At 39.1% G+C, this 25,707-nt stretch overlaps 1 protein-coding gene across 1 annotated transcript in view; it reads right to left on the bottom strand.

Moving 5' to 3' along the window:
- Positions 1-25,707, bottom strand: part of LOC122812844 (zinc-binding protein A33-like) — a 101,354-nt gene that overhangs the window by 51,349 nt on the left and 24,298 nt on the right. Inside the window, exons 2-3 of the mRNA XM_044084888.1 lie at positions 3,994-4,089; positions 3,689-3,922 (exon numbers count right to left, since the gene is read on the bottom strand). Of these exons, the coding sequence (XP_043940823.1) occupies positions 3,689-3,922; positions 3,994-4,089 (330 nt within the window). The remainder of the gene's footprint in view (positions 1-3,688; positions 3,923-3,993; positions 4,090-25,707) is intronic.

Here is a 25,707-nt window from a genome sequence, read left to right on the forward strand (position 1 = left end):
GATGTTAACCTAATACATACAAGATCAAATAAATTGAGACTTGTACTTTAGTATACTTGATATAGAAATATGTTAGTTAATACCAGGGCTAGGAATTGCATTTAGCCGTAATTGCCATAAACATTCTTTAGCCTCAAGTAAGGTTCGAGGAAAGGATAGTGGAACATGTTAGAGACACTAGTTCTCTTTTATATGCATAATCTAAGATGCCAGAATTTTAAGAGATTTTTATTCTTTGTTATTGACAGAATTGTATACTACAATAATAACAAAGGTGGTGATGACAACACCTTACTTGAGGCTAAAGAATGTTTATGGCAATTACGGCTAAATGCAAGTTCTAGCCCTGGTATTAACGAACATATTTCTATATCAAGTATACTAAAGTACAAGTCTCAATTTATTTGATCTTGTATGTATTAGGTTAACATCTGATAATTTAATGTTTTAAATATTTTGTATAACAATATGAATTTTAATGTTAGGAAATTTTTTAATGAATGATTTTATGCTGGATTGTATAACAATTGTTTATATGTAATAATTATTTAGATCTATACTATTATCTAGATATTTATATATGTATTTTTACTTTTATTTATTGGTATTACATATACATAGTTTTTGACAAGAAGGTTTTATTACATTTACAAATTAACAAGTTTGCACAAGTCCTGGCTGTTTATGTTCATTTTTGCTGATTGTACCTTTAAGAATTTCTAGCTGCGTAGGTATTAATTGTTTAATTGTTCAATTATCTAATTTACATAAGGATTAGAAAAGAGGTTCAACACAAGGATTGTCAGTACTCTGAAGATGCCCTGATGTGTGTGGGTGAAAGCGCTTAGTACAATTTTGGTTAAATAAATAAATCGGTGATCTGCAGTTGTTCCTGGTTCGCCTTTTTTGTTTTACTAATAAGGATGCATTGTTAGACCAGAGAGAAAGAAATTGTCCACTCAGGAGATCTGAGCAACAATATGGATGCATTGTTAGACCAGAGAGAAAGAAATTGACCACTCAGGCCTGCTAGGAGGCTGGATATCCCATCAGTGAAGATGAGAGGATAATATAGGATCAGATATTAAAAGTGTTGGTTGCTTTTACTAATGGGAGATCAACCATCAATACCTCTGAATGAAATTAGTTTGGCAGGATGATGGTGGCATTCCATTAAATATGGTTTACATGGATTTGGCAAAGGCATTTGCTTCTGTGCCACATTCTTCTATAACCAGCTCTAGATGTTGGGGATGAAAATATGTATGAAATGAACAGGAGTCTGGCTTCAGGACAGCAATGGTGTGTGTGTGTGTGTGTGTGTGTGTTCGGCTTTTCCCGGTTAGGGGTCGCCACAGCGGAACTCCGGTCCACTAATGATTGGCAGTTAATTTTTACGTGCTGAGTTGCTGGCCCTAATGCACAACCTTCAACGAAGAACGCCCATTCACGCATGTCTCCACAGAAGACGCTCTAGCTGAGAATCGAATGGGACAACGTCTTGCTGTGAGGCGACAACAGTAAACATAGTATATAGTGAGGTTTTTACTACATCAGTGAAGTACCTCTGGGGTTAGTTGTGGGGTCTTAATGTCATTATGAAGACTATGCCAGACAATGACAAAGATTAAAATAGCAAGATTTACAGTGGACAACGCTAGCAGGTACAGGAATGGTCAGACCTTCAAATTTATTTAGATAAGCTGTTTCCTATGTGCAAGTGACTGTTCATGTAAAGATATATATTCTGCATTCCCAAAACTCTATAGAGATCATCCCAGCTAATCCAAAACAGGACAATTTTATTTTATGCATGTAAAGAGATGATCAGATGTGGTAAAAACAGAAAAATCATAAAGATTGCAAATCCGGATAAATAAGAACTCATATTTAAAGTCCTGTGGCAAACATTTTCAGGAATGCAAATATCCAAGAAAGAGAAAGTTGTCTATTGTAACAGTTAAAATGTCTATATTTACTTAAAAAAATTTTATTACCATTACAAAGTTTTTAATCCACCCCCCACCCCCCCACCCCCACACACACACACAAGCACTAAACTGGATACCTCTGGTTAGAGGACAAATATTTGAGGAGAGGATGAATACCAACTCCTTAGCAAGGAGCTTTAGCTCTGCCCAATGTACAGAAAGTTTTGTTTTATAATATGCTGAAAAAACAAGACAAAATGACAAGAGCCCAATGCTCAATTCCTAGCCTATTTTAAATTACACTTCTACAAACCATACCAATCAGTTATTGCCTCTGTTGCACGTTATACAGATAGCATGGGAAAGAATTACATTTCTGCTCATTTTCCTGCAACTCAATTACTCCCTTCACTACCATGCAATCTTCAAGTATTATATAAAAAAATATATTTTTGACATGCAAATTTCAAAATTAGATTATAGTATGATTAATGCTAAAGATCAATGAAAAAAATATATTGCATGTAAGAGTTGCAATGAAATAAGGTTTATCCAGGAAAAAAACAAGAGAAATTTTCACCGATAATTATATTCTCAGGAAAAACTATGTTAATTCTTCACAATCATAAAATTGCAGAGCTACTCAGTAAGAGAATGAATATAGTATTTAGGTTCAGTGCAAGACTGTATACATGATACACATTCTCCCACCACCTCACCTCTTATGCTAGAGCTAATTCTAAATTCTGGCACTGTCAACATGAGCCAATAGATTTATACCAGTGTTGGTGGTTGCACCATCTAATAGACCAGTATTAGTCTAAATGCAGGAATTTCAGCATATGCCAGTATCCCCCTTTCCCCCAGCAGTTTAGGAAAGTCTAGCCGATATGGTAACCAAATGATTAAAATAATGGACAACTATAGCAGACTGGTGAAATCTGTGTACAATTGTTACTTTCACTCAAATCGAACTTCCTATACCCATTTTGGGCGTTGAGATATGAATGTGTGATTCTCCTTTCCACATCGCAAGTAAACAAAAAGGTTATGCCAGTTTGGGACCGAAGACCTGAATGACGTGAACTCTGCAGAATGTGCTAGGACAAGTACCAAGGTATTATTACAATACTACCCGTATTGAGTCAGACCATTGTTGGAGAATAACTGTGAAAGCTGTTGCCATACTATAGACAAAACTAGCACATTAAAAAGCGCTATAAAAGGGAGTAAGGAAGTGCACTTCTACAGATATACAATATCGGCCCATAATAAATTGCCTAGGAGCAGCATTCTTGTTAAATCCACCCATCCATCAATACTGAGTGAATGGTTTCCTACAGGGAGGATGGGACAGGGGGGGGGGGGTTAGGATGGAACAAACTGACATTAGTGATTAGTAATCTTCAGGATCCATGGTTTGGTGAAATTGCTTTTAGACCATCTCACCATGGAAACTGACTAGAAAATTAATTTAGCCTACTACTGCAGTGCGACCATTCAATGGTCAGTAGAGACCAGTATAGGTTTAAACTGACCGTGATCTTTGCGACACCCACAAATCACTGTTTGTACTGCCATTCCCAAGGTTCCTAGTCACAAAATTAAACAAGCTTTGCAGGAAGATGGTTGTCTCTGCTTAAATGAATACTGCAATGAGGAATTTGACAGCTTGCCACATTTTTTTTTTTTTAGAAGGATAAAGTCAAGCTCCCATTCTTATCGCCATAAGACAAGAGTGTAGAATTGCCACTTACTGCTAGGAAAGCAAGATAATCCTTCTGTTCCATCTTTGACAGGATAGTGCATGTTTCTCCATGAATTATACTATACTTCTCTTTTATTTCCTGCAGATTTTTCTCCATCTTTTCCAGAATTCTTTTTGTTTCATCCTTCAGATTTTGGATCCGCTTCACTTTCTTCTCCTCAAGAAACTGCAACAGTTTGGCAAACTCTGAATCAATCTGCTGTTCCAACTGCTGGGATGTATCCTAAAGAGAAAAAAAAAATGTAAACTAAAGAAGAAAAATAAATACATAAATAAAATAAATAACAAACTTACTTGTATATTCAACAAAGCATTTTCTTGCTTGCTTTGGAGCTCAGCAAGGTATTCCAAGTTTGCATTCAAGGGAGACAAGACAGTTTCGAGCTTGCCCTAGAGATAAGCAGATAGATGACAAATTTATTGCATTGCTGCAGATGTAACAAAGAACAGGCTTTTCAGAGTAAGAAGTTCAAACTTTTGGCATTATGCTCATCATCAAAAATGACTGAAGACAGCTGTCTATTAAATGTACATTGACTAAACTGCTAGTGCTCAACAAGTGGACTGTGTACCGTTGTTACCCCCCACCCCAGATCTGGGAGGTTTTTTGTCTGCTTAAGCCACCCAAGCAGTTCTATGTATATATGCAGTACAGAGTCTTCCTGCATCACTCAATAGGAATCAGATCACCCCCCCCCCCCCAATTAATGTTTACCCACCACAGCAAGTCCCAAAAAGGACAAATTGTACCTAAAATGGCATTACCCATGATCAAACATGCTGTAGAAAGGTTTGCACAGAAATAGACATATCACTTAGAGCATGTGTATGTCACAAGCCCACCCACAGATGGGGGACCTGTAGCACTCTCCACTGACTAAATAAAAGTGCAAACACTTACCATAAACACACACACACACACACACACACACACACACACACACACACACACACACACACACACACACACACACACACACACACACACGCCACAGTGCATTTCCATTGGTTTAAGACCAATTTAATGTAGTAAATGTATGGAAATGATCCTTTACCTGTAATTGGCTAGGAATGACATTCTTTTGGTGGTCTCTTGACTAGCTGGATGATGGCCAAGGAACCATCCAGTGGCCTCATTTTTGATCCGTGTTTGGAAGCATTATACAAGCCACTCAACCCCAAAATGGTATGCCTGTTAAGGCATTCGAGGATCATAAACATAATTCTCAGAACTGCAAGTGTAAATAAAAGCACATGGGGAAACCCCATGTGTACACAGACAAGACATACAATCTTTGCACGCAAAGCATGCCAGCCATAAATTATAAACCGAACTTCTTGGAGGGAGGCAATACTAATCACTCAACTATTCAACCATCCCAAAATATTTTTTCATATAGGTCAATAGCTGTGTACTAGGCTAATGGCCCTGGAGCCTTTACAAGCCTAGCCCATAGGAATACCATGGCATCGTGCCACCCAACCTTAGTTCCTAGTGCGTCTGTCGAGTAGAGGCACTGGAGTGATCCCTGGGGTGAATTTTCTATTTCCCATCCACTCAAGATTTCTCTTGAAGGCGGCCAGTAAGGTGCTCTGCTCGACACATATGGGAAGCCTTTTCCATAGCATGGGCAGACACTAGGTTATGAACCTGTCCCTCCAGCATGTTCTGTAGGTTGAGGTCTAGAGCGTGTGGTGCAGAGGGATTGGGATTTCTTTAGTTGTAGCATTTCTAACAGAGATGGGTCAGACATGGCTTTGTAAGTCAAGCAGAGATAATCTCCAAGTAGGCGATATGAGACAGAGAACAGTTGGAGTTTTTTTTTTTTGGTCCGCCTGTATAGGACAAGTGTTTAAGGCCTAGGATCTTCTTAGAGAGGTACTTTTGCAGCCTCTCCAGTTGTTGCAGGTGTATAGTGAGGTACATGCCAAATAGGTCATTGTACTCCATGATTGGCCTAATGAGGGAAGAGTAGAGTAGAGGGAGACAATAACTCCTTTCTTTCTGGATGCAAAACCCTTAGTAATGAGATGTGCCACATAGGACTTTGACCACAGTGGCAACGTGGTCAAAAGAAAGGCTGCTGTCAACCTGTGTTCCCAGATCTCTTATAATACCTTCTGTGTTCAGTGAACTACATCAGATGTGCTAATTCAAGGGAACCGGGTTTTTCCCCAAGGGGATGACTAGACATTTTTTGGCATTGAGCTTAAGGCCATGGTTCTGACACCAGCCAGTGCTATTGAGGCCTTTCTGTAGGATGTCAACATCACTTTGGGGAGTTAATAGCTCCCAGCCTGCAAACTTTGTCAGCCAGAGTCCCTTCGTGTTGGCTTGGACTTCAGAGAAGAGAGGACCAAGGACTGAAACCAGTGGACTCCATTCATGATTGGTCAGCAGTCTGGAGTCAGCTACTTTCATACTGTGGGTTCTGTGAACCAGTTTGCAACCCACCTAGTGATATAGGGGTTGATGCCTAGCTTAGTGAGTTTTTCTTTGATTCCCAAGTGGGGAATGGTATTAAAGGCCTTGGCCAGATCAAGGTAGGCTGTATGAACCACTTTGCCTTCATCCACAGCTCTGGTGACCGCCTCAAATAAGTCAACCAAGTTGAGCAGGCATGATCTACCCTTCACAAAACCAAACGGTGTGGGATCCAGAGATTGGAGATTCCTTATATCTTTGTTTATTAGGTCCATGATGATGCTTTCCATAGCTTTGCATATCAGACTAGTCAGGCTAATTGGGCGAATTCCTGGGGTCTGTAGTCACTCCTCCTTTGTGGAGAGGGATGACTGCAGCAATGCGCCATTTGGTGGGGACAAAGCCTGAGGTGAGGCTGTGATTGAACAGGGCACACAGGTGAGGTGCCAGTTCACTCTGTAGTTCATGTAGAACACAGCCAGGGATATTGTCAGGTCCCATAGAAGCTGTATTCTTGGCCTTGGACAGTGCTGTTTTAACCTGTGCAGCAGTAGTACTGGGTGCCCGACAATCTACTGGTATTGTGATTGGTTCTTTTGGGGGGGGGGGTGTAAAGTTAGCACTGAATCTGTTTGGCCAGTATACTGGCAATATCTGTTGGCTCAGTATAGGAGGTACCATTGTGCAGTAGCTCAGAGCAAATCTAGGTATTGCCGTGGAAAATTCTTTACATGCCTTGTGGTTGTCCTTATCTGCTGCAATTCTATTTTCATAGCTAGCTTTAGAGGATTTCATGAGGGATCTCAACCTTTTGTTGAGGCTGATACTGGAGTTTTCCCAGTCTTGGGACTTCGCTTTATTCCACATCAGTTTCCTCCTCCTGCTGTAGAGTTCACTTATGGCAGGGGATCACTAGATTGGCTTCCTTTTGAGGAGAGTGTCTTTATTCTATTGGGTATGGTGAGATCCATACATTTGTGTACATGTTAGAGTAGGTCAAGGATGTTGCTACCTCTAGTGGTGGTAAGAACAAGTTGGTTCAGAGCACTGGAATTTTTCCCAGTTAAAGGAGGGGTAGTTGAAGTCTCTGTGTAGGAGAGTGTTAGGTTGGACCATAATATTCTCCAGGGTGCTTAGGAATCTGGAGCGAGTCTTGGGACATGGTTGGGGAACCTATAGCAAGCTACGACCCGAGTCGCTGTCTTACCCAGTGTTAGCTGCACTTTCAGATGAGTTATGTTGGGCTACCAAGTCTGGAGGTGTGCACATCCTTTATGAATATGTAACCACCACCACCTTTGGAGCTTTGGTCAAAGTTCTGTGGGCGAAGGTGTGGAATGAGTTATAGCCTGGTAGTGCAGGTGTGCTTTCTGCTGCCTTGAACCAGATCTTTCAGCACAAAATGTAGATATTCTCCATTTTAAAGGAGTATTTCAAGTGAGTGCATTTTGAGATTTCGACTTCTAGCGTTGAGCAGCATGACTCTCAGATTGCATTTGTTTGTAGTAGTTATGGGGTCTCTACACGCAAGCTTTAAACAATTGTAGGAGTACAGGCAAATTTGAGGAGAGCAACATTTAAATCAGTTAAACATACAAAAAGAATAATTGAAAGTGGGTTATAATCCAAACAGACTACAGTATCCTTGTACTAAGGACAGATTAAAACCCTCTCCCTTACTTGAGGATAATGAAAAAATAAACAGAGGGGATTCCTTACTAGTATGCCAGAGGGCTTATAATCATAGTGGCAAATCTATCCACTTTGGCATGAGAGTGGGTGTTACACCTACACTAGTGCTCATTGTTATGAAAAGAGCTGTAGACAGTTATACTTGGTAAAATGATCAGAGCTCACTAATAGTTCCCAGACAGAGGAACTTAGGGAATAAAGTACTTGTCTTGCTGGTCAACTTTTAATGACTGGTAATAAAGAGGAAAAGGAGGTACTGCTACTGCAAAAACATGCAGGCAAATTAAAACACTTTTGTAAAAGTAAACACACACCCTGAACAGAGTCACTGTTAATTCCGGAAGAATGGACTCCCCTTCTAAAAGTATAGAGAAGGGCCAGATTCTGATCTTCTGCAGAAAAAGAAATCCCCTGGTACTCAAATGCATCCATTGAGAGGGGTATCCAATCCTACAGCCACTCGGACAGTGATACCGAGCCTATCATAAGGGTAGATGACTATGGAATATAGAATTCCAAGCCGTTGTAGGATTTCCCACCAATATGAGCACATTCAGAAAAGGACCAGTACAATTGGAAAACCCTACAGGAGAAGATTTCAGAGGAGATTTAAAAGGCCTCAACACCCCAACATTTTTAGGAAAATATAGGAATAATCCAAACATAGGCAACAATATTAGAGCACACAGATGACTGGTTTCTTACCACTAGGGATCCCTTAAAGCAGTCACTACATTATGGCCTCCAAACACCAAATTGGCCAAGGAGTAAAGGAATTCGTAGAGAAGGAAAACTAATCTATTGATCATATTTACAATGGAATGACTATGCATGTGAAGCCTTTTCTGGACATCCAAAAACCTTCACAGAAAGCAGCAGCCAGCAGGGCGTCAGCAGCCTTTGTAGGTTTGTTACCACCAATTCAGGAACAGATTAAACTTGGTAAGTTCTAGCAATCCTCCTTAAGCATTCATGAGATTGTTAAGCAAGCACATTGTGGCAGACAATACAGTTAGAGAAGAAAAAATAAATTAGATTTCAGCTACAACAGTTGGATACAGGTTCACATGGATGTTGTCACAACGTGAGCTGTGCCTTAATTGTTTTAAGGACAAGCTGAACATTAACATAATGAATGCTCACTTGCTACAGGCATGTGTACCAAATATGCAAGTGCCACAGCAATCAAAAATACTCCCTCCGATGTGAAGTACTGCTTGGCAGCCACTAACTGGCAGCAAGATCATTAGGGCAACTGTGCCCGGGAACCACAGCTACTTCCTTTGGTACCCGTGGACCACGAAGGTCCCTTTTTTGACATCATCTACTTGCTCCTGTGTCAGTAAATGCTGAAAATCTTCCACTGTCCACCAAAATTGTATGGGGGGGGGGGGGTTCCTCTGGTCTACCCATGAACTAAGCACATTCCTATTCAAATAGGTCCATTAAAAGAACATGCTTTTTTGTAGGAAATACAACCCCATGAAACCTTTTAAGTAGAGATTTATGTATGCCAAGATACACCACTTATCATACTCCATATGAAGCCTTCCTCGATATTCCAAATTAATCCCCTCCTTTGGGAGTATACTAAACTGACTGTTGTGCAGACTAAGATACCTTTTTGCTGTAATGACATCAAGTCAGACTGCAGATTTGGAGGGACTGGAAAAAGTTCCTCCACAGCTTTGGACTACTCACGAAAGTTAGGTACCTTGGAAGACCTACCTATTAGTCCAGTATCTGTCGACAGAGGCAGAAAAATTAATCCAACTTCTCATTTCAACATTGCTCCAGCAAGGAATAAATTGCCCTAAGCCCCTGCAGCATGCCTATATTACCAGTTAAGAAACCAGGCAAAACCACTTTTAGATTTGCACAAGATTTACAAGCAGTTAATGAAGTAGTAGTGCCACCTACTTTTTCCTGTAATCCTAGACCTTTCCACAAAATTATTAAGTTTGATCCAAATAATTGCCACCACTTTCTCAGTGATATTTTTCCGATTTCATTTCTTGTCAATCCCTATATACCCAGAGAGGGTTAGTATAGGTTTGCATTCATATATACAGGACAGGTATATACATAAACAAGATGTCATATGGGTATGTAGAATCACCTACTCATTTTGAAAAAAAAAAAAAAAGTGGACAAAATGCAATTTTGTCCAATGCAATATGTAGATTTAATTCTGGCTTCAGATTCTCATTACAAGATACTATTTTTCCCCAAACCAAACTAGCAATTAAGGTTCAAGGTTAAGAAAAAAATCATATCAGTTGTGGAAACCACAGGTTCAATATTTATGACCACCTCCGAAGCATACCTTTCAACTGTACAGATTGCAGAATGTCCAGTTTTTTGCCTCAATTTTTGGACCATTTTTCATAAAATTGTGGTTTTCCAGCAAATCATTGAAGATGAAGTTAAGTAATGGCATCCATTGAGTTTTAGACTTCATACCCTTCAGAAAATGCATGCCAATGCAAAAACTCTTATTCTATCTACTTTAAGGTTGCAAGAGCAGTATTTAAAAATGGTCCCCATTTTTGGGCCTTTGCCCAGATTTTTTGTTCTAAGAGGTATGTTCCGAAGGCTCTAGACAAATTCTACCCTCATGCATTACTGCCATACAGCTGAACCATACAAGACTAAACTACAGAACTTTATGGACAGGTTATTGTTGACAATGGATTTCTAACCATGTTGTAGTTGGCAGTGAGCTGGAGCCATGGCCTCAAGCTCAATGCCAAAAAGTGCATAGTCATCACCTTTGGTAAAAACTCTGTACCCATGAACTATCACATAGGCGGAAGTCTACTTAAATGTAAAATGTGTAGTAAGGGACCTGGGGACCCAGGTGGACAGTAGTCTCTCCTTTGATAATCCCATCACCACAGTAGTCAGGAAATGCTATGTGGCACACCATCACAAAAGGGTTCTCATCTGGGGGGGGGGGGGTAATTGTTCCCCTCTACTCGACAATCGGACCCATTATAGAGTACAATGCCCCTTTTGGAATGTACCACAATACATCTGTAGCAGCTGGAAAGGCCACAGAAGTACCTCACAAAGAGGATTACTGGGCAGTCTACCACTGACTGTCTCAAAAAAACTCCAGGTTTACTTCATAGCATATCGCCTATGCAGAGATGATCTCTGCCCAACATATAAAGCCATGTCAAACCCAGAGCTGTTGGACATGCTACACCTAAAGAAATCCCAATCCCTCCGAGCTACACACTCTAGGGACCTAAACCTTGTCACCACAATAAACAGGACATGCTGGATGGATAGATTCCTGTCCCAGACACTTCCCATACTCTGGAACAAGCTACCCATCTATGTCAAGCAAAGTTCCTCATTAGCACTCTTCAAGAAAAATCTTGATAAGTGGATGGGAAAGAGGAAATACACCCCAGGGATCACTTCTGTGGCTCTGCTCGACATGGGCACAGGAAATTAACTCTTGGGTGGCTTAAGCCAGGGAACCTTGTTGGCTAGTAGCAGCAGGCTTGTCCCACTGCCCTAGGTAGGTGGAAACTGTGGTGCACTTGGTACAAATTGCATCTGCTCTTACTCTCTGGCACAGGACTTGTACAAGTGCCGCATTCTGTAGAGTACCGGTAAAGACCAGAATGCAATATTTGCTGCTGCAAAACTCTGTCTAAATACAATCTTTACTTAACCTTTTACAGATCAGATTGCTTACTTCCAAGTCCTAAAGTGGATAAAGAACTACCTCACAATTATATTTTGTAGCCAATTATCTGCTTCCTCCTAGATCTAATCTAAAATTTGTGCCATACGCATATTCTGAATTACTTTTAGATCCTGTATTCTAAGAGATGGTAGTACTTTAGTAGCAGACTTCCATATGTATCCAGGACAGAATTTTACTGCTGGGGCAATTAAATGAAAGGGTCTGTTCAAATAGCTGAACTTATAGCTATTACTGAAGCATGCAAATTAGCAGTGTAAAAACAGTGGCAACTTTCTCAGATTTGCTTTATGCTTATAGGGTAGTTCATACATTTTGGGACAAATTGGAGAGAAAGTGGGTATTTAACCCAAGCAGGGAGAAAAATGCAGTTTTTCTTCATGATCTATTGAATGCATTATTGCCAAATAGCAGTAGAAATGTGTGCTGCACATGAAAAATTCAGCTGTATAGCAACTTCATGACATTTGTACATCAGTTTCTTTATGGGAATTGTCTTTACAAGAGCAATCTGATGATGCTGACGACTCTGGCTGCAGCCATGATCAACCTCACTCTCATTCTCCAGCTGTGGCATTAGTAGGTGGCTCCTTTTTTTTTTTTTTTTTTTTTTAAAAACTCAAAAAGGTAAATAAGAACAAATTAATGATTTAGTATGCTCCTCACATTTTACAAATCACTTGGCATTGTGTAACTGTGTGTTAAAGTGTACTGGTACAGATCATCAATTGGATTTTGGACTCCTACAATTTATTTAATTTACATTTGTTGACCAGGTTTGTCCAACTGAGCTGAAAAGCCCCTTTTCAGCAAAGACCCGGGGAGAAAAGCTCCAACATAATTTTACTTTATACATAGGGATTAATAGCAATATATATGAAGAGCAATAGTAGTTTTTAGGGTAGGTGGTTACAGAAAATCCTGTTTTGTGATAGCAGAAGAACAATTACCATTTAATGTTTCTCTGAGGCAATTATCTTTATAGTTTGGAGAAGACAGAGAGGGTAGTTGGTGAAAGAAAAAGTGGAGGGAGCTAGGGAGAAGAGTGAGTTCTGAACAGGCTGTAGTGAAAGGTATGAGAGATGGGGAGTGTTTAGGGAGGGAGATTGCAGTGGCAAGACCAGTGACTTGTAAAATACTCTTTAGTGGCTGTATAGTTTGGGATGTGTAAGGGTCCGGATTTGTAGTGGAAGCTTATTCCAGGCAGTAGCAGGATGATTAACTGTACACATTATATCCAAATTTAGACTTGGGTTTGTATATTTATAGTAGGTCTTGGGTACAGCTTCGGAGTGGTCTGGAGAGAGAATAATGGAAGATTAGAGGGGAGACACTGACCGGTTTCGACTCTCAGCTAGAGCGTCTTCTGGAGACATGCGTGAATGGGCGTACTTTCGTTGAAGGTTGTGCATTAGGGCTGGCAACTCAGCACGTAAAAATCAACTACGAATCATTAGCGGACTGGAGTTCCACTGTGGAAACCCCTAGCTGGGAAAAGCCAAAAAAGACAACAAGAGGGGAGAGTATAGGGCAGTAAGACTGGTATAGGATAGAATGAATGATCTGTAGCCGAGAGAGGAGAAGTTGGTGAGGTAATTCAAGCCAGTTAAAGTGTTTTAGAGAAAGACAGTGGGATTTATAGGTTTGCTGAGCAGCAAATCTAGATGCCTTGTTGTAGGGAGATAGAGTTTGGTCAGAAGAGATGAGTTCAGTTTGTGAGTCCAGTTTGTGAGATTTGAGAGCTGTACATTAGACTAGGTAGAAGGTAAGTAAGGGAGAGTTACCTTGGCTTCAGAAGTAAGGAATTTTTTGTTATGATAAAGAAGCCCTAGTTTTGAACGAGTTTTCTTCATGCAGTTATTGACATGAAAGTCAAATTTAATCTGATCAATGGTTGTTGTAGTCTTTCGGCTTTTCCCGGTTAGGGGTCGCCACAGCGGTCTGCTAATGATTGGCAGTAGATTTTCATGAACGCTGAGGTGCCAGCTCAATGTTCTGCCTTCATGGTGATGCCTAAAAATTAAAGGGACAGTATGGAGAAGGGTTTTTTTTGGTAGGAAGGGTAACAGCTTTGTTTTTAGGGTTAAGGATGAGCTGGTTGTGGAGAGCCATGTTTCAACTGAGTTGAAGGATGCCCAAGTAGTTGAGAAGAGCTCAGGAGAAGAGTTAGCTATGGTGATCACTGTAGTCATCTGCATATTGCACTAAGGATGACTGAGAGCAGGAGCTGTAAAGGTCATTAGTAAAGATATTAAAGAGTAAAGGCCCTAGGATAGATCTTTATGGTGCACCCATTTTGACAGGGAGAGGAGGGGAGAGCACAGACTGCCATCTTACTGATTAAGAGCCATCTGTGAGATAGCTGGAGAACCAAGCAACAGTATTAGAAGAGAAGTTGAGCTGATGACGTCTGAGCAGAAGAGAGTGCGAGTGTATTAAAAGCTTTTGAGAGGTCCAAGAATAGGCACAAAGTAGAATAGGCACAAAGTTAGTTTATGGTCATCCATGGCTAGTGACAGTGTTGAGGAAGGATAATAGAGCTGTTGTGGTGCTGTGTGTTGAGGAAGGATAATAGAGCTGTTGTGGTGCTGTGTTTGGGTCTGAAGCCATACTGAGTGGGCATTGGCAGGTTTTCCTGCATTAGATACTGCATAACTGGTTTATGGATATATTTTTCCAGTATTTTGCAGAGAAGATAGCAATAGGTCTAAAATTGGAGCTAGAGGAGTTACCTTCTCCTTTGTGAATAAGAGTATAGAATAGTTTCCAGATGGAAGGAACTTTAGATTCAGAGATGGAGCGATTAATTAGGATAGATACAGGGAGAGAAAGATAGAGTCAGCTGCTAGTGTAGCTGCTGCTGCTACAAATCACAATGTTTTAAGAATTTTTTTTTCTGGAGGAGAATCTTATCCATGTGCTAAAATGATGCAATCACAATAGCAAAGAAATTGCTTTTTGAATGGATACCCATATTTAGTGTACTTGTTGCATAAAAATTAGATCAAGAAACATAAAACAGTGAACATAAAAATTCAATACCATTGTCCGCACAGACCACAGGCTTTAGGGATTTGAATCAGTCAAGATAAAGCTTGCAAAATTATGGGACGAAACTGGTCTTGAGTTTCACCCCACTTTTACTTAGTGAGGTGCAGTTAGTACTATTAGGAAATTTTCCCCATGGGATTGTAAGAAGACCTATGAGAATGGGCACCACACACCCCTAACCCAGAAATTTGAGGTTACAAACTGTAGATTAATCTGTTTTTCTTTATTGCACGTGTATCCATTCTGTCATGCTGCATCAACAGAGAGGATTTGGAGGCAGCCTACAGTAAATGACAGTGATTAGCAACCAGGAAACCATTATCATTTTCCTGAAAAAAATGCCTTTTCTCCATACTGGAATGGACAAAATTGTGTTGCTTTTAGTAAAAGTTACGATGGTCCAATTTCTTTAGCTTAGGAATTCTCTTAATGGCAAGTCCAATTTGAGTCCAGATTTAAGTCACACCTGCCATTCAAGTTCTTCTAACTGTGCATTCAGATTGCCTTGTAATGAGCCTAAAAATTTACATTTTTTTTATGGGGAAAAAAAAAAAAAAAAAGTATACATTACTTATGCTTAACTTGGATCTACAAAGCTTTGGCAAGGGCAAAAGTGCTCATCTTTTGGCTTCTACTTCATAAACCATGGTTTAAGCAAACAGAATTCAAGCCGGTATTTGTTTTTAATAAGGATGCAAATCTTTAACATGGATCTCGCATTAAAATGTATATTTTATTAATTTGTATGTCAATATTGGTATGCCAATATTGTTCCTGTACTAGTTCACTGTTTTTGATTGACAGTTAAACTCACAATCAGTAGGAAAAGTTAATGATTCAATAACATGTTTTCAAGTGACAGAAATTTGAAAATGGAGTGTGTCGCTTGTCCCTCTCCAACATAGAAGACGAACAGGCAGCATAGTTAGTTTATATGCTTCATAACACATCAGGATGGATAGCAGCATCATAAAATATAAACAAACTGATTAACAGACAGACCTTCGACATCTCAACAGCTTACTACAAAATGGCAGTCAGGCTTGCACATGCTCAGTATTTACACACTTGTGAAAGCCCTTAAATGTGTATGTACCTTAAATAACTATCTACATCCTCCCTCTTAAAAAGATTGCCCTTAGTTGAAAACATTGGAGTTATGCATTACTATAGACATTAGAAACAAACACAATGTTCATGTCTAAGTTGGCAGTGCATCTATTACCATGGTCTGGAGGTGCGACTGGATCTGGTAACAATCTGGACTGGGTTTAGCAACAGGGACAATCTTTGGTGAACAACAAGGTTTTATCACAAGGAATATTTCTGTGATTTAGGAAAACATCACCATCATATCGTTTTGATTGCTCTAGTAAGTTTTACACTTTGAACTGCACATTCTGCTAAACCATTTGACTGTAGATGCTCTGGGCTACTCGTGACAAGTTCCACTTTTCAGCAAATATTTTGAACTATTGGCTTGTAACTGTACGCCATTGTCAGAAATAATGGTGCGGACTACCATGCACCGCAAAATGAAGCTTCATCTTAGGGATGACAGTATTGGATGCTAGATTAGGAAGTAGATAAATCTTGAACCAATTTGAATAGGAGTCTAACACCACCAAATAATGTTGACCATTCCATTTGAAAATGTCGGTAGCTACTGTTGACCAAGGTAGTTCAGGAATCTGGTTTAGCTGAAGTGGTTCTGTTGATGTGACTTAGTACTGCTGCATGAAGAACAAGATACACACTGTGAATATCATGTAACATAGAAGGCCAAAATCCTAGGCCAAAATCCTAGACCTCTCGCCCTTCTTTTGGTAGATCAAATCAAAATGTTTACACCAATATGAGGTCTAAGAATCAATGTTTCTAGAGCACGGTCCAGGAGAAATGGTTTCAAAGAAACCCTGTCATTCAGCCCATGTCCTGTCTGTTTGTAGTCTAATAATCCATTTACCTTCCTGTTTCTCAGTATAGTTCCCTATATCTCCTAGCCTCACTGTGAGATGTATCCTATATCTCCTAGCCTCACTGTGAGATGTATTGACTCAAACTAAAAACTTAAAACTATGCATCGTATCATTGTGAATAATATGTCTAGCTATTGCATTACCCTAATTCTCTCTCTCAAAGTCCTATTTGTCTTTCCTACATAGATTAATGTTTTATTTTGTATATACGCATCTATGTTGTGATTAGTATAAGTTAGCATTTTCTAGATAGGGATATAGCATTGGCACTTTAAATAGTAATTTTTACAGTGTTACTGGTTTTATATGGAGTTTCTACACAATGAATTTGAAAGTCTGATGAAGCGTTTATGGAAACGTGAAAGTGCTTACTTTATTTTGTGAAATAAAGAACTATTAAGTATCTATCCTTTGGGTCTGCTTCGATTGTCATGGAGTACCCTTCTTTGATTTGGACGGTCTTTATTCTGCTTGGAGGTACCTTACCAGTTTGTTTTTTTTTTTTTTTTACAACTTGCCTAGATAGCCAATCATGCCAAGAAAACGTTGCAGGGCTAACATTGTCTGGAGCTCCCATTTCAAGCATGTCTGTTTGCTTAGAAGGGTCTGGTCATAGGCCTGACCTGGTAAGTGACCCACATAAGTTAACTTCTTGTAACCTGAATTTGCATTTTGATGTGCTCTTTACAGATTTGAGGTTTCTATCATGCTCAGCTTCACCATTACCATCCTACTTGTAGGTCTACTGTAAAATAGCAGAAGGATTCAAAAAAAAAAAAAAGCATTTGCCCCATTGCATGTTGAAAGACTTCACTTGCAGAATTTATCCCAAATGGCATTCGCAAAAATCTGTACCTTCCAAACGGAGTACTGAAAGTAGTTGGAGGATTTGTCAAGCTTAATTTTCTAAAATTAACTCTTTGATCCAAGATAGAAAAAACTGTGGCAGTTGGCATCAGTGCTGCAACTTCGACTGTGCACATTGGATGATTAGGTCTTTTTATAGTGCTTTATTCAAGAAATGTGGATCAATACATATTCCGATGTAATCTGAGTTTTTCTTATGAGCTACTGCCATGGAAGATAACCACTCAGTTGGTTTATCTGTTATTCAAATCACACCTTGTCACATCATTTTTATCTAGCTCTGCTTTGACTTTTGTCCTGCATAGCTGTTGGAACTTTCCAGGTTGGCCTGATAACTGGACTGACATCTGGGTCTAACTTCATGGAGTACACAACTGGAAGATTGCCTAGATAGTTTGAAAAGATCAGCATAGGTAGAAAAAAATATATGTTGGGTGAAATTAGATTAGTGGTCTTCCAAGCTAACCGGATAGACTTCCTTACGAGTCCCACTTTCAAACTTGTCTCTGAGCCCTAATAATGACTGGACATTTCTCTAGACCACATAAAATAAAAGTTACAACTTCTCCCAGCAGACAAACATGAAAGCACTACTAAATTTCTTCACCACCATAAGCTTTGCACACTTTGCCTTTCACCGTTACACACACACTAGCAAATGTTTCTGACGACATAACATTCCACTTGGAACCATTCAGAACAGTGCAAAATACCTCATTCTTTGCCTGTAAATCTGTTTCATTAAGCACTGACACACCAACATAAAAAATGAAACATATAGGGTCACAGCTTTCCAACTGATCAACTAATTTCTTGAAATGTTCATTTTTAAATAAGTAAGTGTGTGCCTTTTGATTTACAAAACCTCTTGAAATGATTCCACTTATTGCATTGTTGGTTGGGGCCCATGCTTTTGAATTTACTAACTCACTCGTATGCTTCACAGAGACTGTGTGAAGTCTGGAACTTACTGGAAAGCTCTGGGGTTTACTAGTAGGTGCTGCAAGGACTACAGGTGCTGCCATGTGCTTGGGCCTGTTTCTTTTAACCACCATGCTGCATACCATCAACATGAGCTAATTTACAAAAACAAGCATATTTGTGTGCTTTCTGTGAGCTCTAATATCTTGACAAATCTCAATGGCCGTAATTCAAAGTTAAATTACGGTCACAAAGCAAAATCCTAATACGACACTTGTCTGTCTTAATAACTCATCCCTTAAAAAAAGGAAAAAAATAATCACCAAATCAGCACGTTTTGGCCTTATTTCTTAAATCAGTTACAGATGCTGCAAAGTTTCACCAGGCTTATACCTTGTATAAATAAGTTCCTTTCCATTGTAATGTTTGTCTGGGTGTTCCACATTTCTCTAAATTTATGTTTTCAAGCACTCTGGGTCCTCCTTTGACATGAGAGCGGGTACATACACAAATGAACACTCCCTTTCAATTGCTTCTAACCCAGCCAAAGTAAAATAAATGCCTTTGTACAGTCTTTATTAGAAAATGCAGCCTGTATGACAATGTCATACACTTTCTTAAACGCACTCCAGTTCTCTGCAATATTATTGTCAAACACAAGTACAGTGGATTTTATGCACAAACACATTGAAAATATGGCCCTTGTAATTATGTGCGAACAAGCTGTGAGTGCTCATAACATTCAAATGCACAGTAAACTTTTCAAAATACTGTACTCTGAAATAGGATATGGCTGTATCTTGTGAAATACTTTTACTGTAATAGTAATACTGCCCAAACATGTGAACACTTCATACACTTCTGATATCTTTAATATGAAAAATACGTGCTTGACAAAAATGCAGTCATTTCCTCTTATTTTATTTGTTTTCTGTAGAATTCGACTATATTTATCAATATTGGACATTTACAGCATTCTGTATGCTTAGCTTCATATTTTGAAAATAAAGTTTTAACATCTGAAATTAGTTTCTGACCCATTTTGAGAATTGTACGTGCAGTAGGGATGATCCACTCATATTCCTTCATTACCAACTAGATGCCTCTCTAACTCAAAATTAGAGAAACTGGAACTCTTTGTGACGTTGTTTTAGCCATGCCTCTTCCAACACCATGTTGCTTGTTCCTCTCCAACAGATGACCAACAGGCAGGGTAGTTAGTTTAGATACATTTCTATGTTTATAAAGCATCAGGATGAATAGAAACATCACAAAATATAAATGAACTGATTAACAGATCTTAAAGACGTACATGCTTACGTCTCAACAGCTTACTACAAAATGGCAGTCAGGCTCACACATGCCACTTGTGCACACCCTTAGATAGCTTCTTAAAAAGGTATACACAGATCTACAGAGTGCATTTAAGAACAGATTTTACATGAACTATAGAAGAACAATCTCTTGTTTGCAGTTTCTCAAAAACTGCCTTCAGTCCCCAACTGCTTGATTTGTATTTCCTCATTATTTACAGACATTTGATTACCGGGAAAGTCCGACTGAGTAGGAACCCATTTTCAGCAGATGCCTGCTTTTTTAAGATGAATAATTTTACAGTTTTCAAAAACACAAAACATCTACTTTAAATAATTATACCAAATATGAAAACATTTGTTAAGACTAGATTCATGGTAATGAGAGACATTTAGCCAGGTTAGAGAGAAGGAAAGTTAGTACAATACAAACAGAAAAGCAGGCTTGTGTTATATTTAGAGAGAAAGCAAGGGGGAGAGAAATTGATAGAAGGAAGTGAGTGAAGGGAGAGTAAGGAGATGCAAAGTACAAACAGGTACTTGTTCACATTTAGAGATATAGTTTATCCTGATGTTGATCAGGAACAGAGCCAGCTTATGACCAGGGATGTGGCTAGGATTTTCAAATTTGTTCTGACAGCTCTCAAACTGTTACCCCCCCCCCTCCCCAGCCAAGCTACGGCCATTCTCCTAATTCACGGTTCGCTCTTTTAGTGTCGATGAAGAGGCATTCGCTGTAATGCCTCTTCAGTAATATAATATAAATTCACTCAAACTCGGTTCCTTGAATTGAAAATTAACCTGAAATGTCAGTTCTTTGAAAAATGCAGCATGGTAGTTGGGGTAGAGACTTTATGCTTTTGTTTTCTGTAACTAAGGTACAGGTTTTGAGCTTGAGTAGAGTAAATTACTAACTAGGATGTTTCATTCACACACACACACACACACACACACACACACACACACACACACACACCCCTACCTACCTCTTAGTGCAAGAAATATGGACAAAGCCTAAAACAAACAGGGACAGATATTAAATAATGTTCTCGTGAACTTAGAAAGTTGCTAGAATAACAGGATTTGTGCTAGTATGAATTTTTCTAAAGGACATGAAGTCTGAAGCTCAAATGTCTGTCATTATTTAGCAACTTCAGCCTTCAATGATTTTCTAGAAAATCACAAAATTTATGAGGAACAGACAAAAAATATGGGGCAAAAATCTAGACATTCTGCAAAATGTGGACAGTTGAGAGGTATGCTACCCGAGAGGTATGCTACCTACCACACACACCCTCTCAAACTCTTACAGCAACAAACTCATAAATAAAACTGAGGCAAAGGCCCAAAAATAAGGACTTTTTTTTTTAAATATTGCTCTTATAAACTTAGAAAGATAATAGAATAGTAGTAGGTCTTGCATCAGTACGAATTTTCTGAAAGGTATGAAATCTGAAACTGAAATGTCTGCATTATTTTCTAACTTCACAATTTGCCACTAATTTGCCAGAAAACTGCAATTTTATGAACGGACCAAAAATGTGATGCAAAAATATAAAATTGCCAGACAATACAGCTGGGAACCTGTCAAAGGAGGGACACCATTTTAATATGAGCACAATTAACTTAGAGCAGCTGACAAAATTAGAGAATCTACATGCATTTCTGAAATAAAAGTAATGTATAACTCTGATCATTACAGTTATTTATAAAAGTAAGTAAACCCTCTATGTTTTCTTCCAAAATTGCTATTTTGTGGAGGAGGGATCATTAGGAGAAGAGCAACATTTTGAGCCAAAATCAGGGACAGTTGAGGTTTGGCTATGCCTAATTCTATAAAGCAATTTATTTGCATGTGCCTCTCAACCTGTTAATGCAATAAATCTGGACAAGGCCAAATATATTGAGGGAACATAAACAGTACTAAAAATTGCTCTTGTATAAACTGGGACAGTTGATAGAACAGGTCTTATTTTAGCTTGCATTTTTCTGAAGGTTATAAAGTCTGAAACTAGTGTGTCATTATTTAGTGACTTAATACCTAAATCATTTGCCAGAAAACCACAAATTGAGGAACAAACCAAAAATAAGAAGCAAAAAAAATCTATTCATTCTTTGAAAATCTGGACAGTTGGGAGGTATAGTTCAGCTGGGGCTGTCTAAGTTTGCCACACTTCCCCCTCACAAAACCATGGTCGAATGGAGCCTCCCCCTGCAGCCATTCCAATGATCCATTACTTTGCTATTTCACTCCATTTACCATAAACACTAATGTACATACTGATTTACTTCTATGATGATTTGAACTTCATTTGAAAGTTTTATTTTGCATTTTACAGCACAAACACCAAGACATCTGCTAAACAAACTTGGCATTAAAACTTCTCTGCCCTTGAAACTCACATTCATTGAAACATTAAAACCCACATTCAAAGAAAAATACATTTTACCCGTGGCATATAAAAATTAATTCTGGGCTGCTTTTAAATCATAGGCCCCTTGCATATGAAACATACATGTGCTCTTTGATACACCTTCCTATTGCTTTGAACATTTTCCCAGTAAACAATTAAACAAAACTGCCCAATTCAGAACATTTCCATCATAATAGTCAAACTTTTACAGTCCACCATTATCAGTAAATATGCACAATCTCTGAAGTAGTAAAAAAAGTCATCTAAATAATTCCACGTTAAATAAATCTAACTAATGAAGAGGTTGCTGCTAGCAATCACCTTTATATTTCATGACTTCACCGAAAAATTGAGTGTCTGATGCCCCTGAGGAATAAATTGCCTAAATTACATTAATAATAAGCTAGTAATATTGCAATAGGAAATGGATGGCAAACTGATACAGGCTCATAGTTAGGGTCTTACTTTCAGTACAGCAGCATTCACCCCTTATGGGAGTAGAACCAACAACCTTCTGCATTAAAAGCAAGTACACAACATTTTGTGCTACTAGCAATGTGAGCCGACTTAGCATAATCAGCACTAAACTTCTCTTCCCCTGCAGCTCTCAGCTCCTTGCAAAATCTACACAATACTCAACTACATCTCAACTTCGCAGCACAAGAAGTCTGGAAAAAGCCAAATTTATTGGGGTGGGTCAAAAGGGCAAAAAACAGGAACACATTAAACATTGCTTGTATAATCTTGGAAAGCTGCTAGAATAAAATGCTGTGTTACCATCATACATTCTACTGCCAAGGTCACTGTGCAAAATAGTCAGAACAACATACCACTATGCCAAATCACCTGCTTTGTGAAAGAGAGGAAGACTGAAACTTAAATGGCTATCATTTAATTAATTCAGTTCTCACCATAGCTGTCAACCTCTTAGCACAAAACACCTGGACAAACCCAGTAATGAGGGAATACAGCCCTCAAACATTCAGTGAATTCAGTTCTTGCCATAGCCGTCAACCTTAGCACAAAAAACCTGGACAAAGCCAATAACAGGGTATTACAGTTCCAAAAATAAGGACACATTTCAAATAGTCATAAACTTAAAAAAATTGCTATAAAAAAGGTTGTCTTAGTATATATTTATTGCTAGAATAAAAAGTTATTTTACTATGTCACAAACACAGGGATAAGATGCAGACTCCACACAGAAGGCACCCCAGCCAAGAATCAAGCCAGAAAACCTATAGCTGTGAGGCAACAATACTGCCACTGCACCATCAAATATGTAAGGAAGTAAACATTCAGAAACCTGAAGTCTGAAATTTAAATGCCTGTCAATTTGTTAATCAGGACAGTCTGACTTGGGGGGGGGGGACACAATTCTCAGCAGAGGCCCAGGAAAAAATAATGCAGACATGTCTTTGTAACATGGGAGGACACAAAAGCAAACCCACACAAACACAGGGAGAAGATACAGACTCCCCCCCTACAAAGAAGACACCCCAGCCAAGAACCAAACCCAAGAACCTATAGCTGTGAGACATCAATGCTACATTGCTACCACTGCACCATCAAATTTCAAGCATTGCAATATTTAAAAAACACAGATATTGATCAGATTAAATATGAGGCAAAAATCTGCAATTTTTTTACAAATGGTGGTGGGTAGGGAATTCAGGTCTTTAACACCTGCATACAAGGTACAGGGTTCAAGCCTGAGGTATTCCCTACCACACCACCATGAGTAAATCACCAGTACATCCCACCTGGGGCATTTACACACACACACACACACACACACACACACACACACTCCATATTACTCACCGACCCGACCCTCTGTTCTAAATAAGGTCCTTGCAGTAACAAATCCTCCTGCTTCGACCAACAACGCCTCCCACTTGAAAACGCATTTGAACTGAACTGACATGCGTGGTGAGCTCCAGTCCAACTGGATGAGCTGACGTCATCGTCTTGCACTAGTAAAGCATGAAAATTGTGAAAATTTAAAGAGCTACCCCCCTTCTAAATACGTTGTACTGAAATCAGTACAGTGCGTATGCCTCCCGACATCCCTGCTTATGACTAGATGTCTTTCAGAATGGTTTTGAAGGATAGGAGGGAAAAGACTGCATACAAGTTCAGACAATGCCCAGTTTTGTGGAAAGGACAGTTGCCATGTTATCACTGGAACTCTGGATGTACAGAGCTTTTTGTTTTAAAAATCAGAAATAAGCATTTTACAAAAGTTAGACAGACGTCTAGTCAAAAAATTGACATCTTACAATTTAATAACCTTTCTGCTACCTTAGGATGCCAATGTAAATATGTCAGTGACTTTTGGGTCTATGCACATATACCTACTGTACACAATGGAGATATTCCATTAATCCTTATACCAGTGACTGAAGCAGAAGTTGGATACATTTTAACCAAAAACTGGAAAAGCCATAGAATTCTACCACTTCAGGTTAATGACCATTAAGGGACATGACCATTAAGGGACATACTTATTATATTAAAACAGGACACTTTGTGGGAAGGAGTACTTGCAATTTTGCTTGAAAAATATGATAGGACTGGAGAATTTTGTATAATAGCATTATGTCAGTTATTGTCAAGATCAAGCATATTATGTACATTTTTAGTTCTGTAAAAGAGTAACAATATGGTTGATTAGAGTAAAAAAAAAATAACAGAACAAAGCTTTTTATGCTTGTGAAGATGGGACCTTGATCACCTCATCTTCCACATGCGTGCACCATCTCCAAGAAATATTCTCTGCTGAACTGTGTTGTCTGAAATGGTTGTAGGTTACCAGGGATCCTCCTAAACCAGTGCTGCCCCCATCCAGATGGGAGTGAAGTTCTTCCCAGTGTCGTGTTCACCCCCAACCCATGTTATATAGGTGCCATTAAGGCAAGAATTTTAAAGAAATACCAATGTTAAAGGTTTTCATTAATCTTGGTGTGTGTGTAAACATGAGCCACACCAGTCCACCTACCCCTCCCGATTAATGGAAAGGTAGTTGTTGGGGGGGGGGGGGCGACTCCACAGCGCTTACCTCTACCATGATGAAGGAAAATGAGAGAGAGTGTTTTACTATGAAGCAGCCAGGAACAGCAATGATTTAGAGGCAGTGAATATCTTGGCTGCATAAGTGCCTCACCACAAGCTGCTCTGCAGAGAGTATATGGACTAACATACGACTATTCACTGGACCACATCTTTAGCACATAGCACAGACACAGCCCACTGCATTGCTGCAAGTCTTTGTGCAAAGCTACTACTGTGGTGCCATCTCCGAATTTTAAAAAGGAGACAGCAAGCCTTGCATCTTGTGCCAACTTTTGAATTTCAGCCTTCGGTCAGTAGTCCAACTATGAAATGAGGAATTGTGCTCAGCAGTATGAAAAGGACTGAGCAAGTTACCTCAGTTTACAAGAGCTTTCTTTAGTAAGGGTTAGAAAAGTTGGACAGATGAACCTGCAATACTAAAAGCAATTCGACTTTGCCTAGTCATCATTTTGAGGTTCTCTGGGCATTTATAAAAACACCCACAAGTATAATGGTTACATTAAGAAAATGAACAATTTGTGCCAAAATCTTAATGTGCAAGAATATTGAA

The sequence above is a fragment of the Protopterus annectens genome, chromosome 10.part0 (genome assembly GCF_019279795.1).
Source record: "Protopterus annectens isolate FY-2018-M chromosome 10.part0, PAN1.0, whole genome shotgun sequence".
In the NCBI taxonomy this organism is placed as follows: domain Eukaryota; kingdom Metazoa; phylum Chordata; order Ceratodontiformes; family Protopteridae; genus Protopterus; species Protopterus annectens.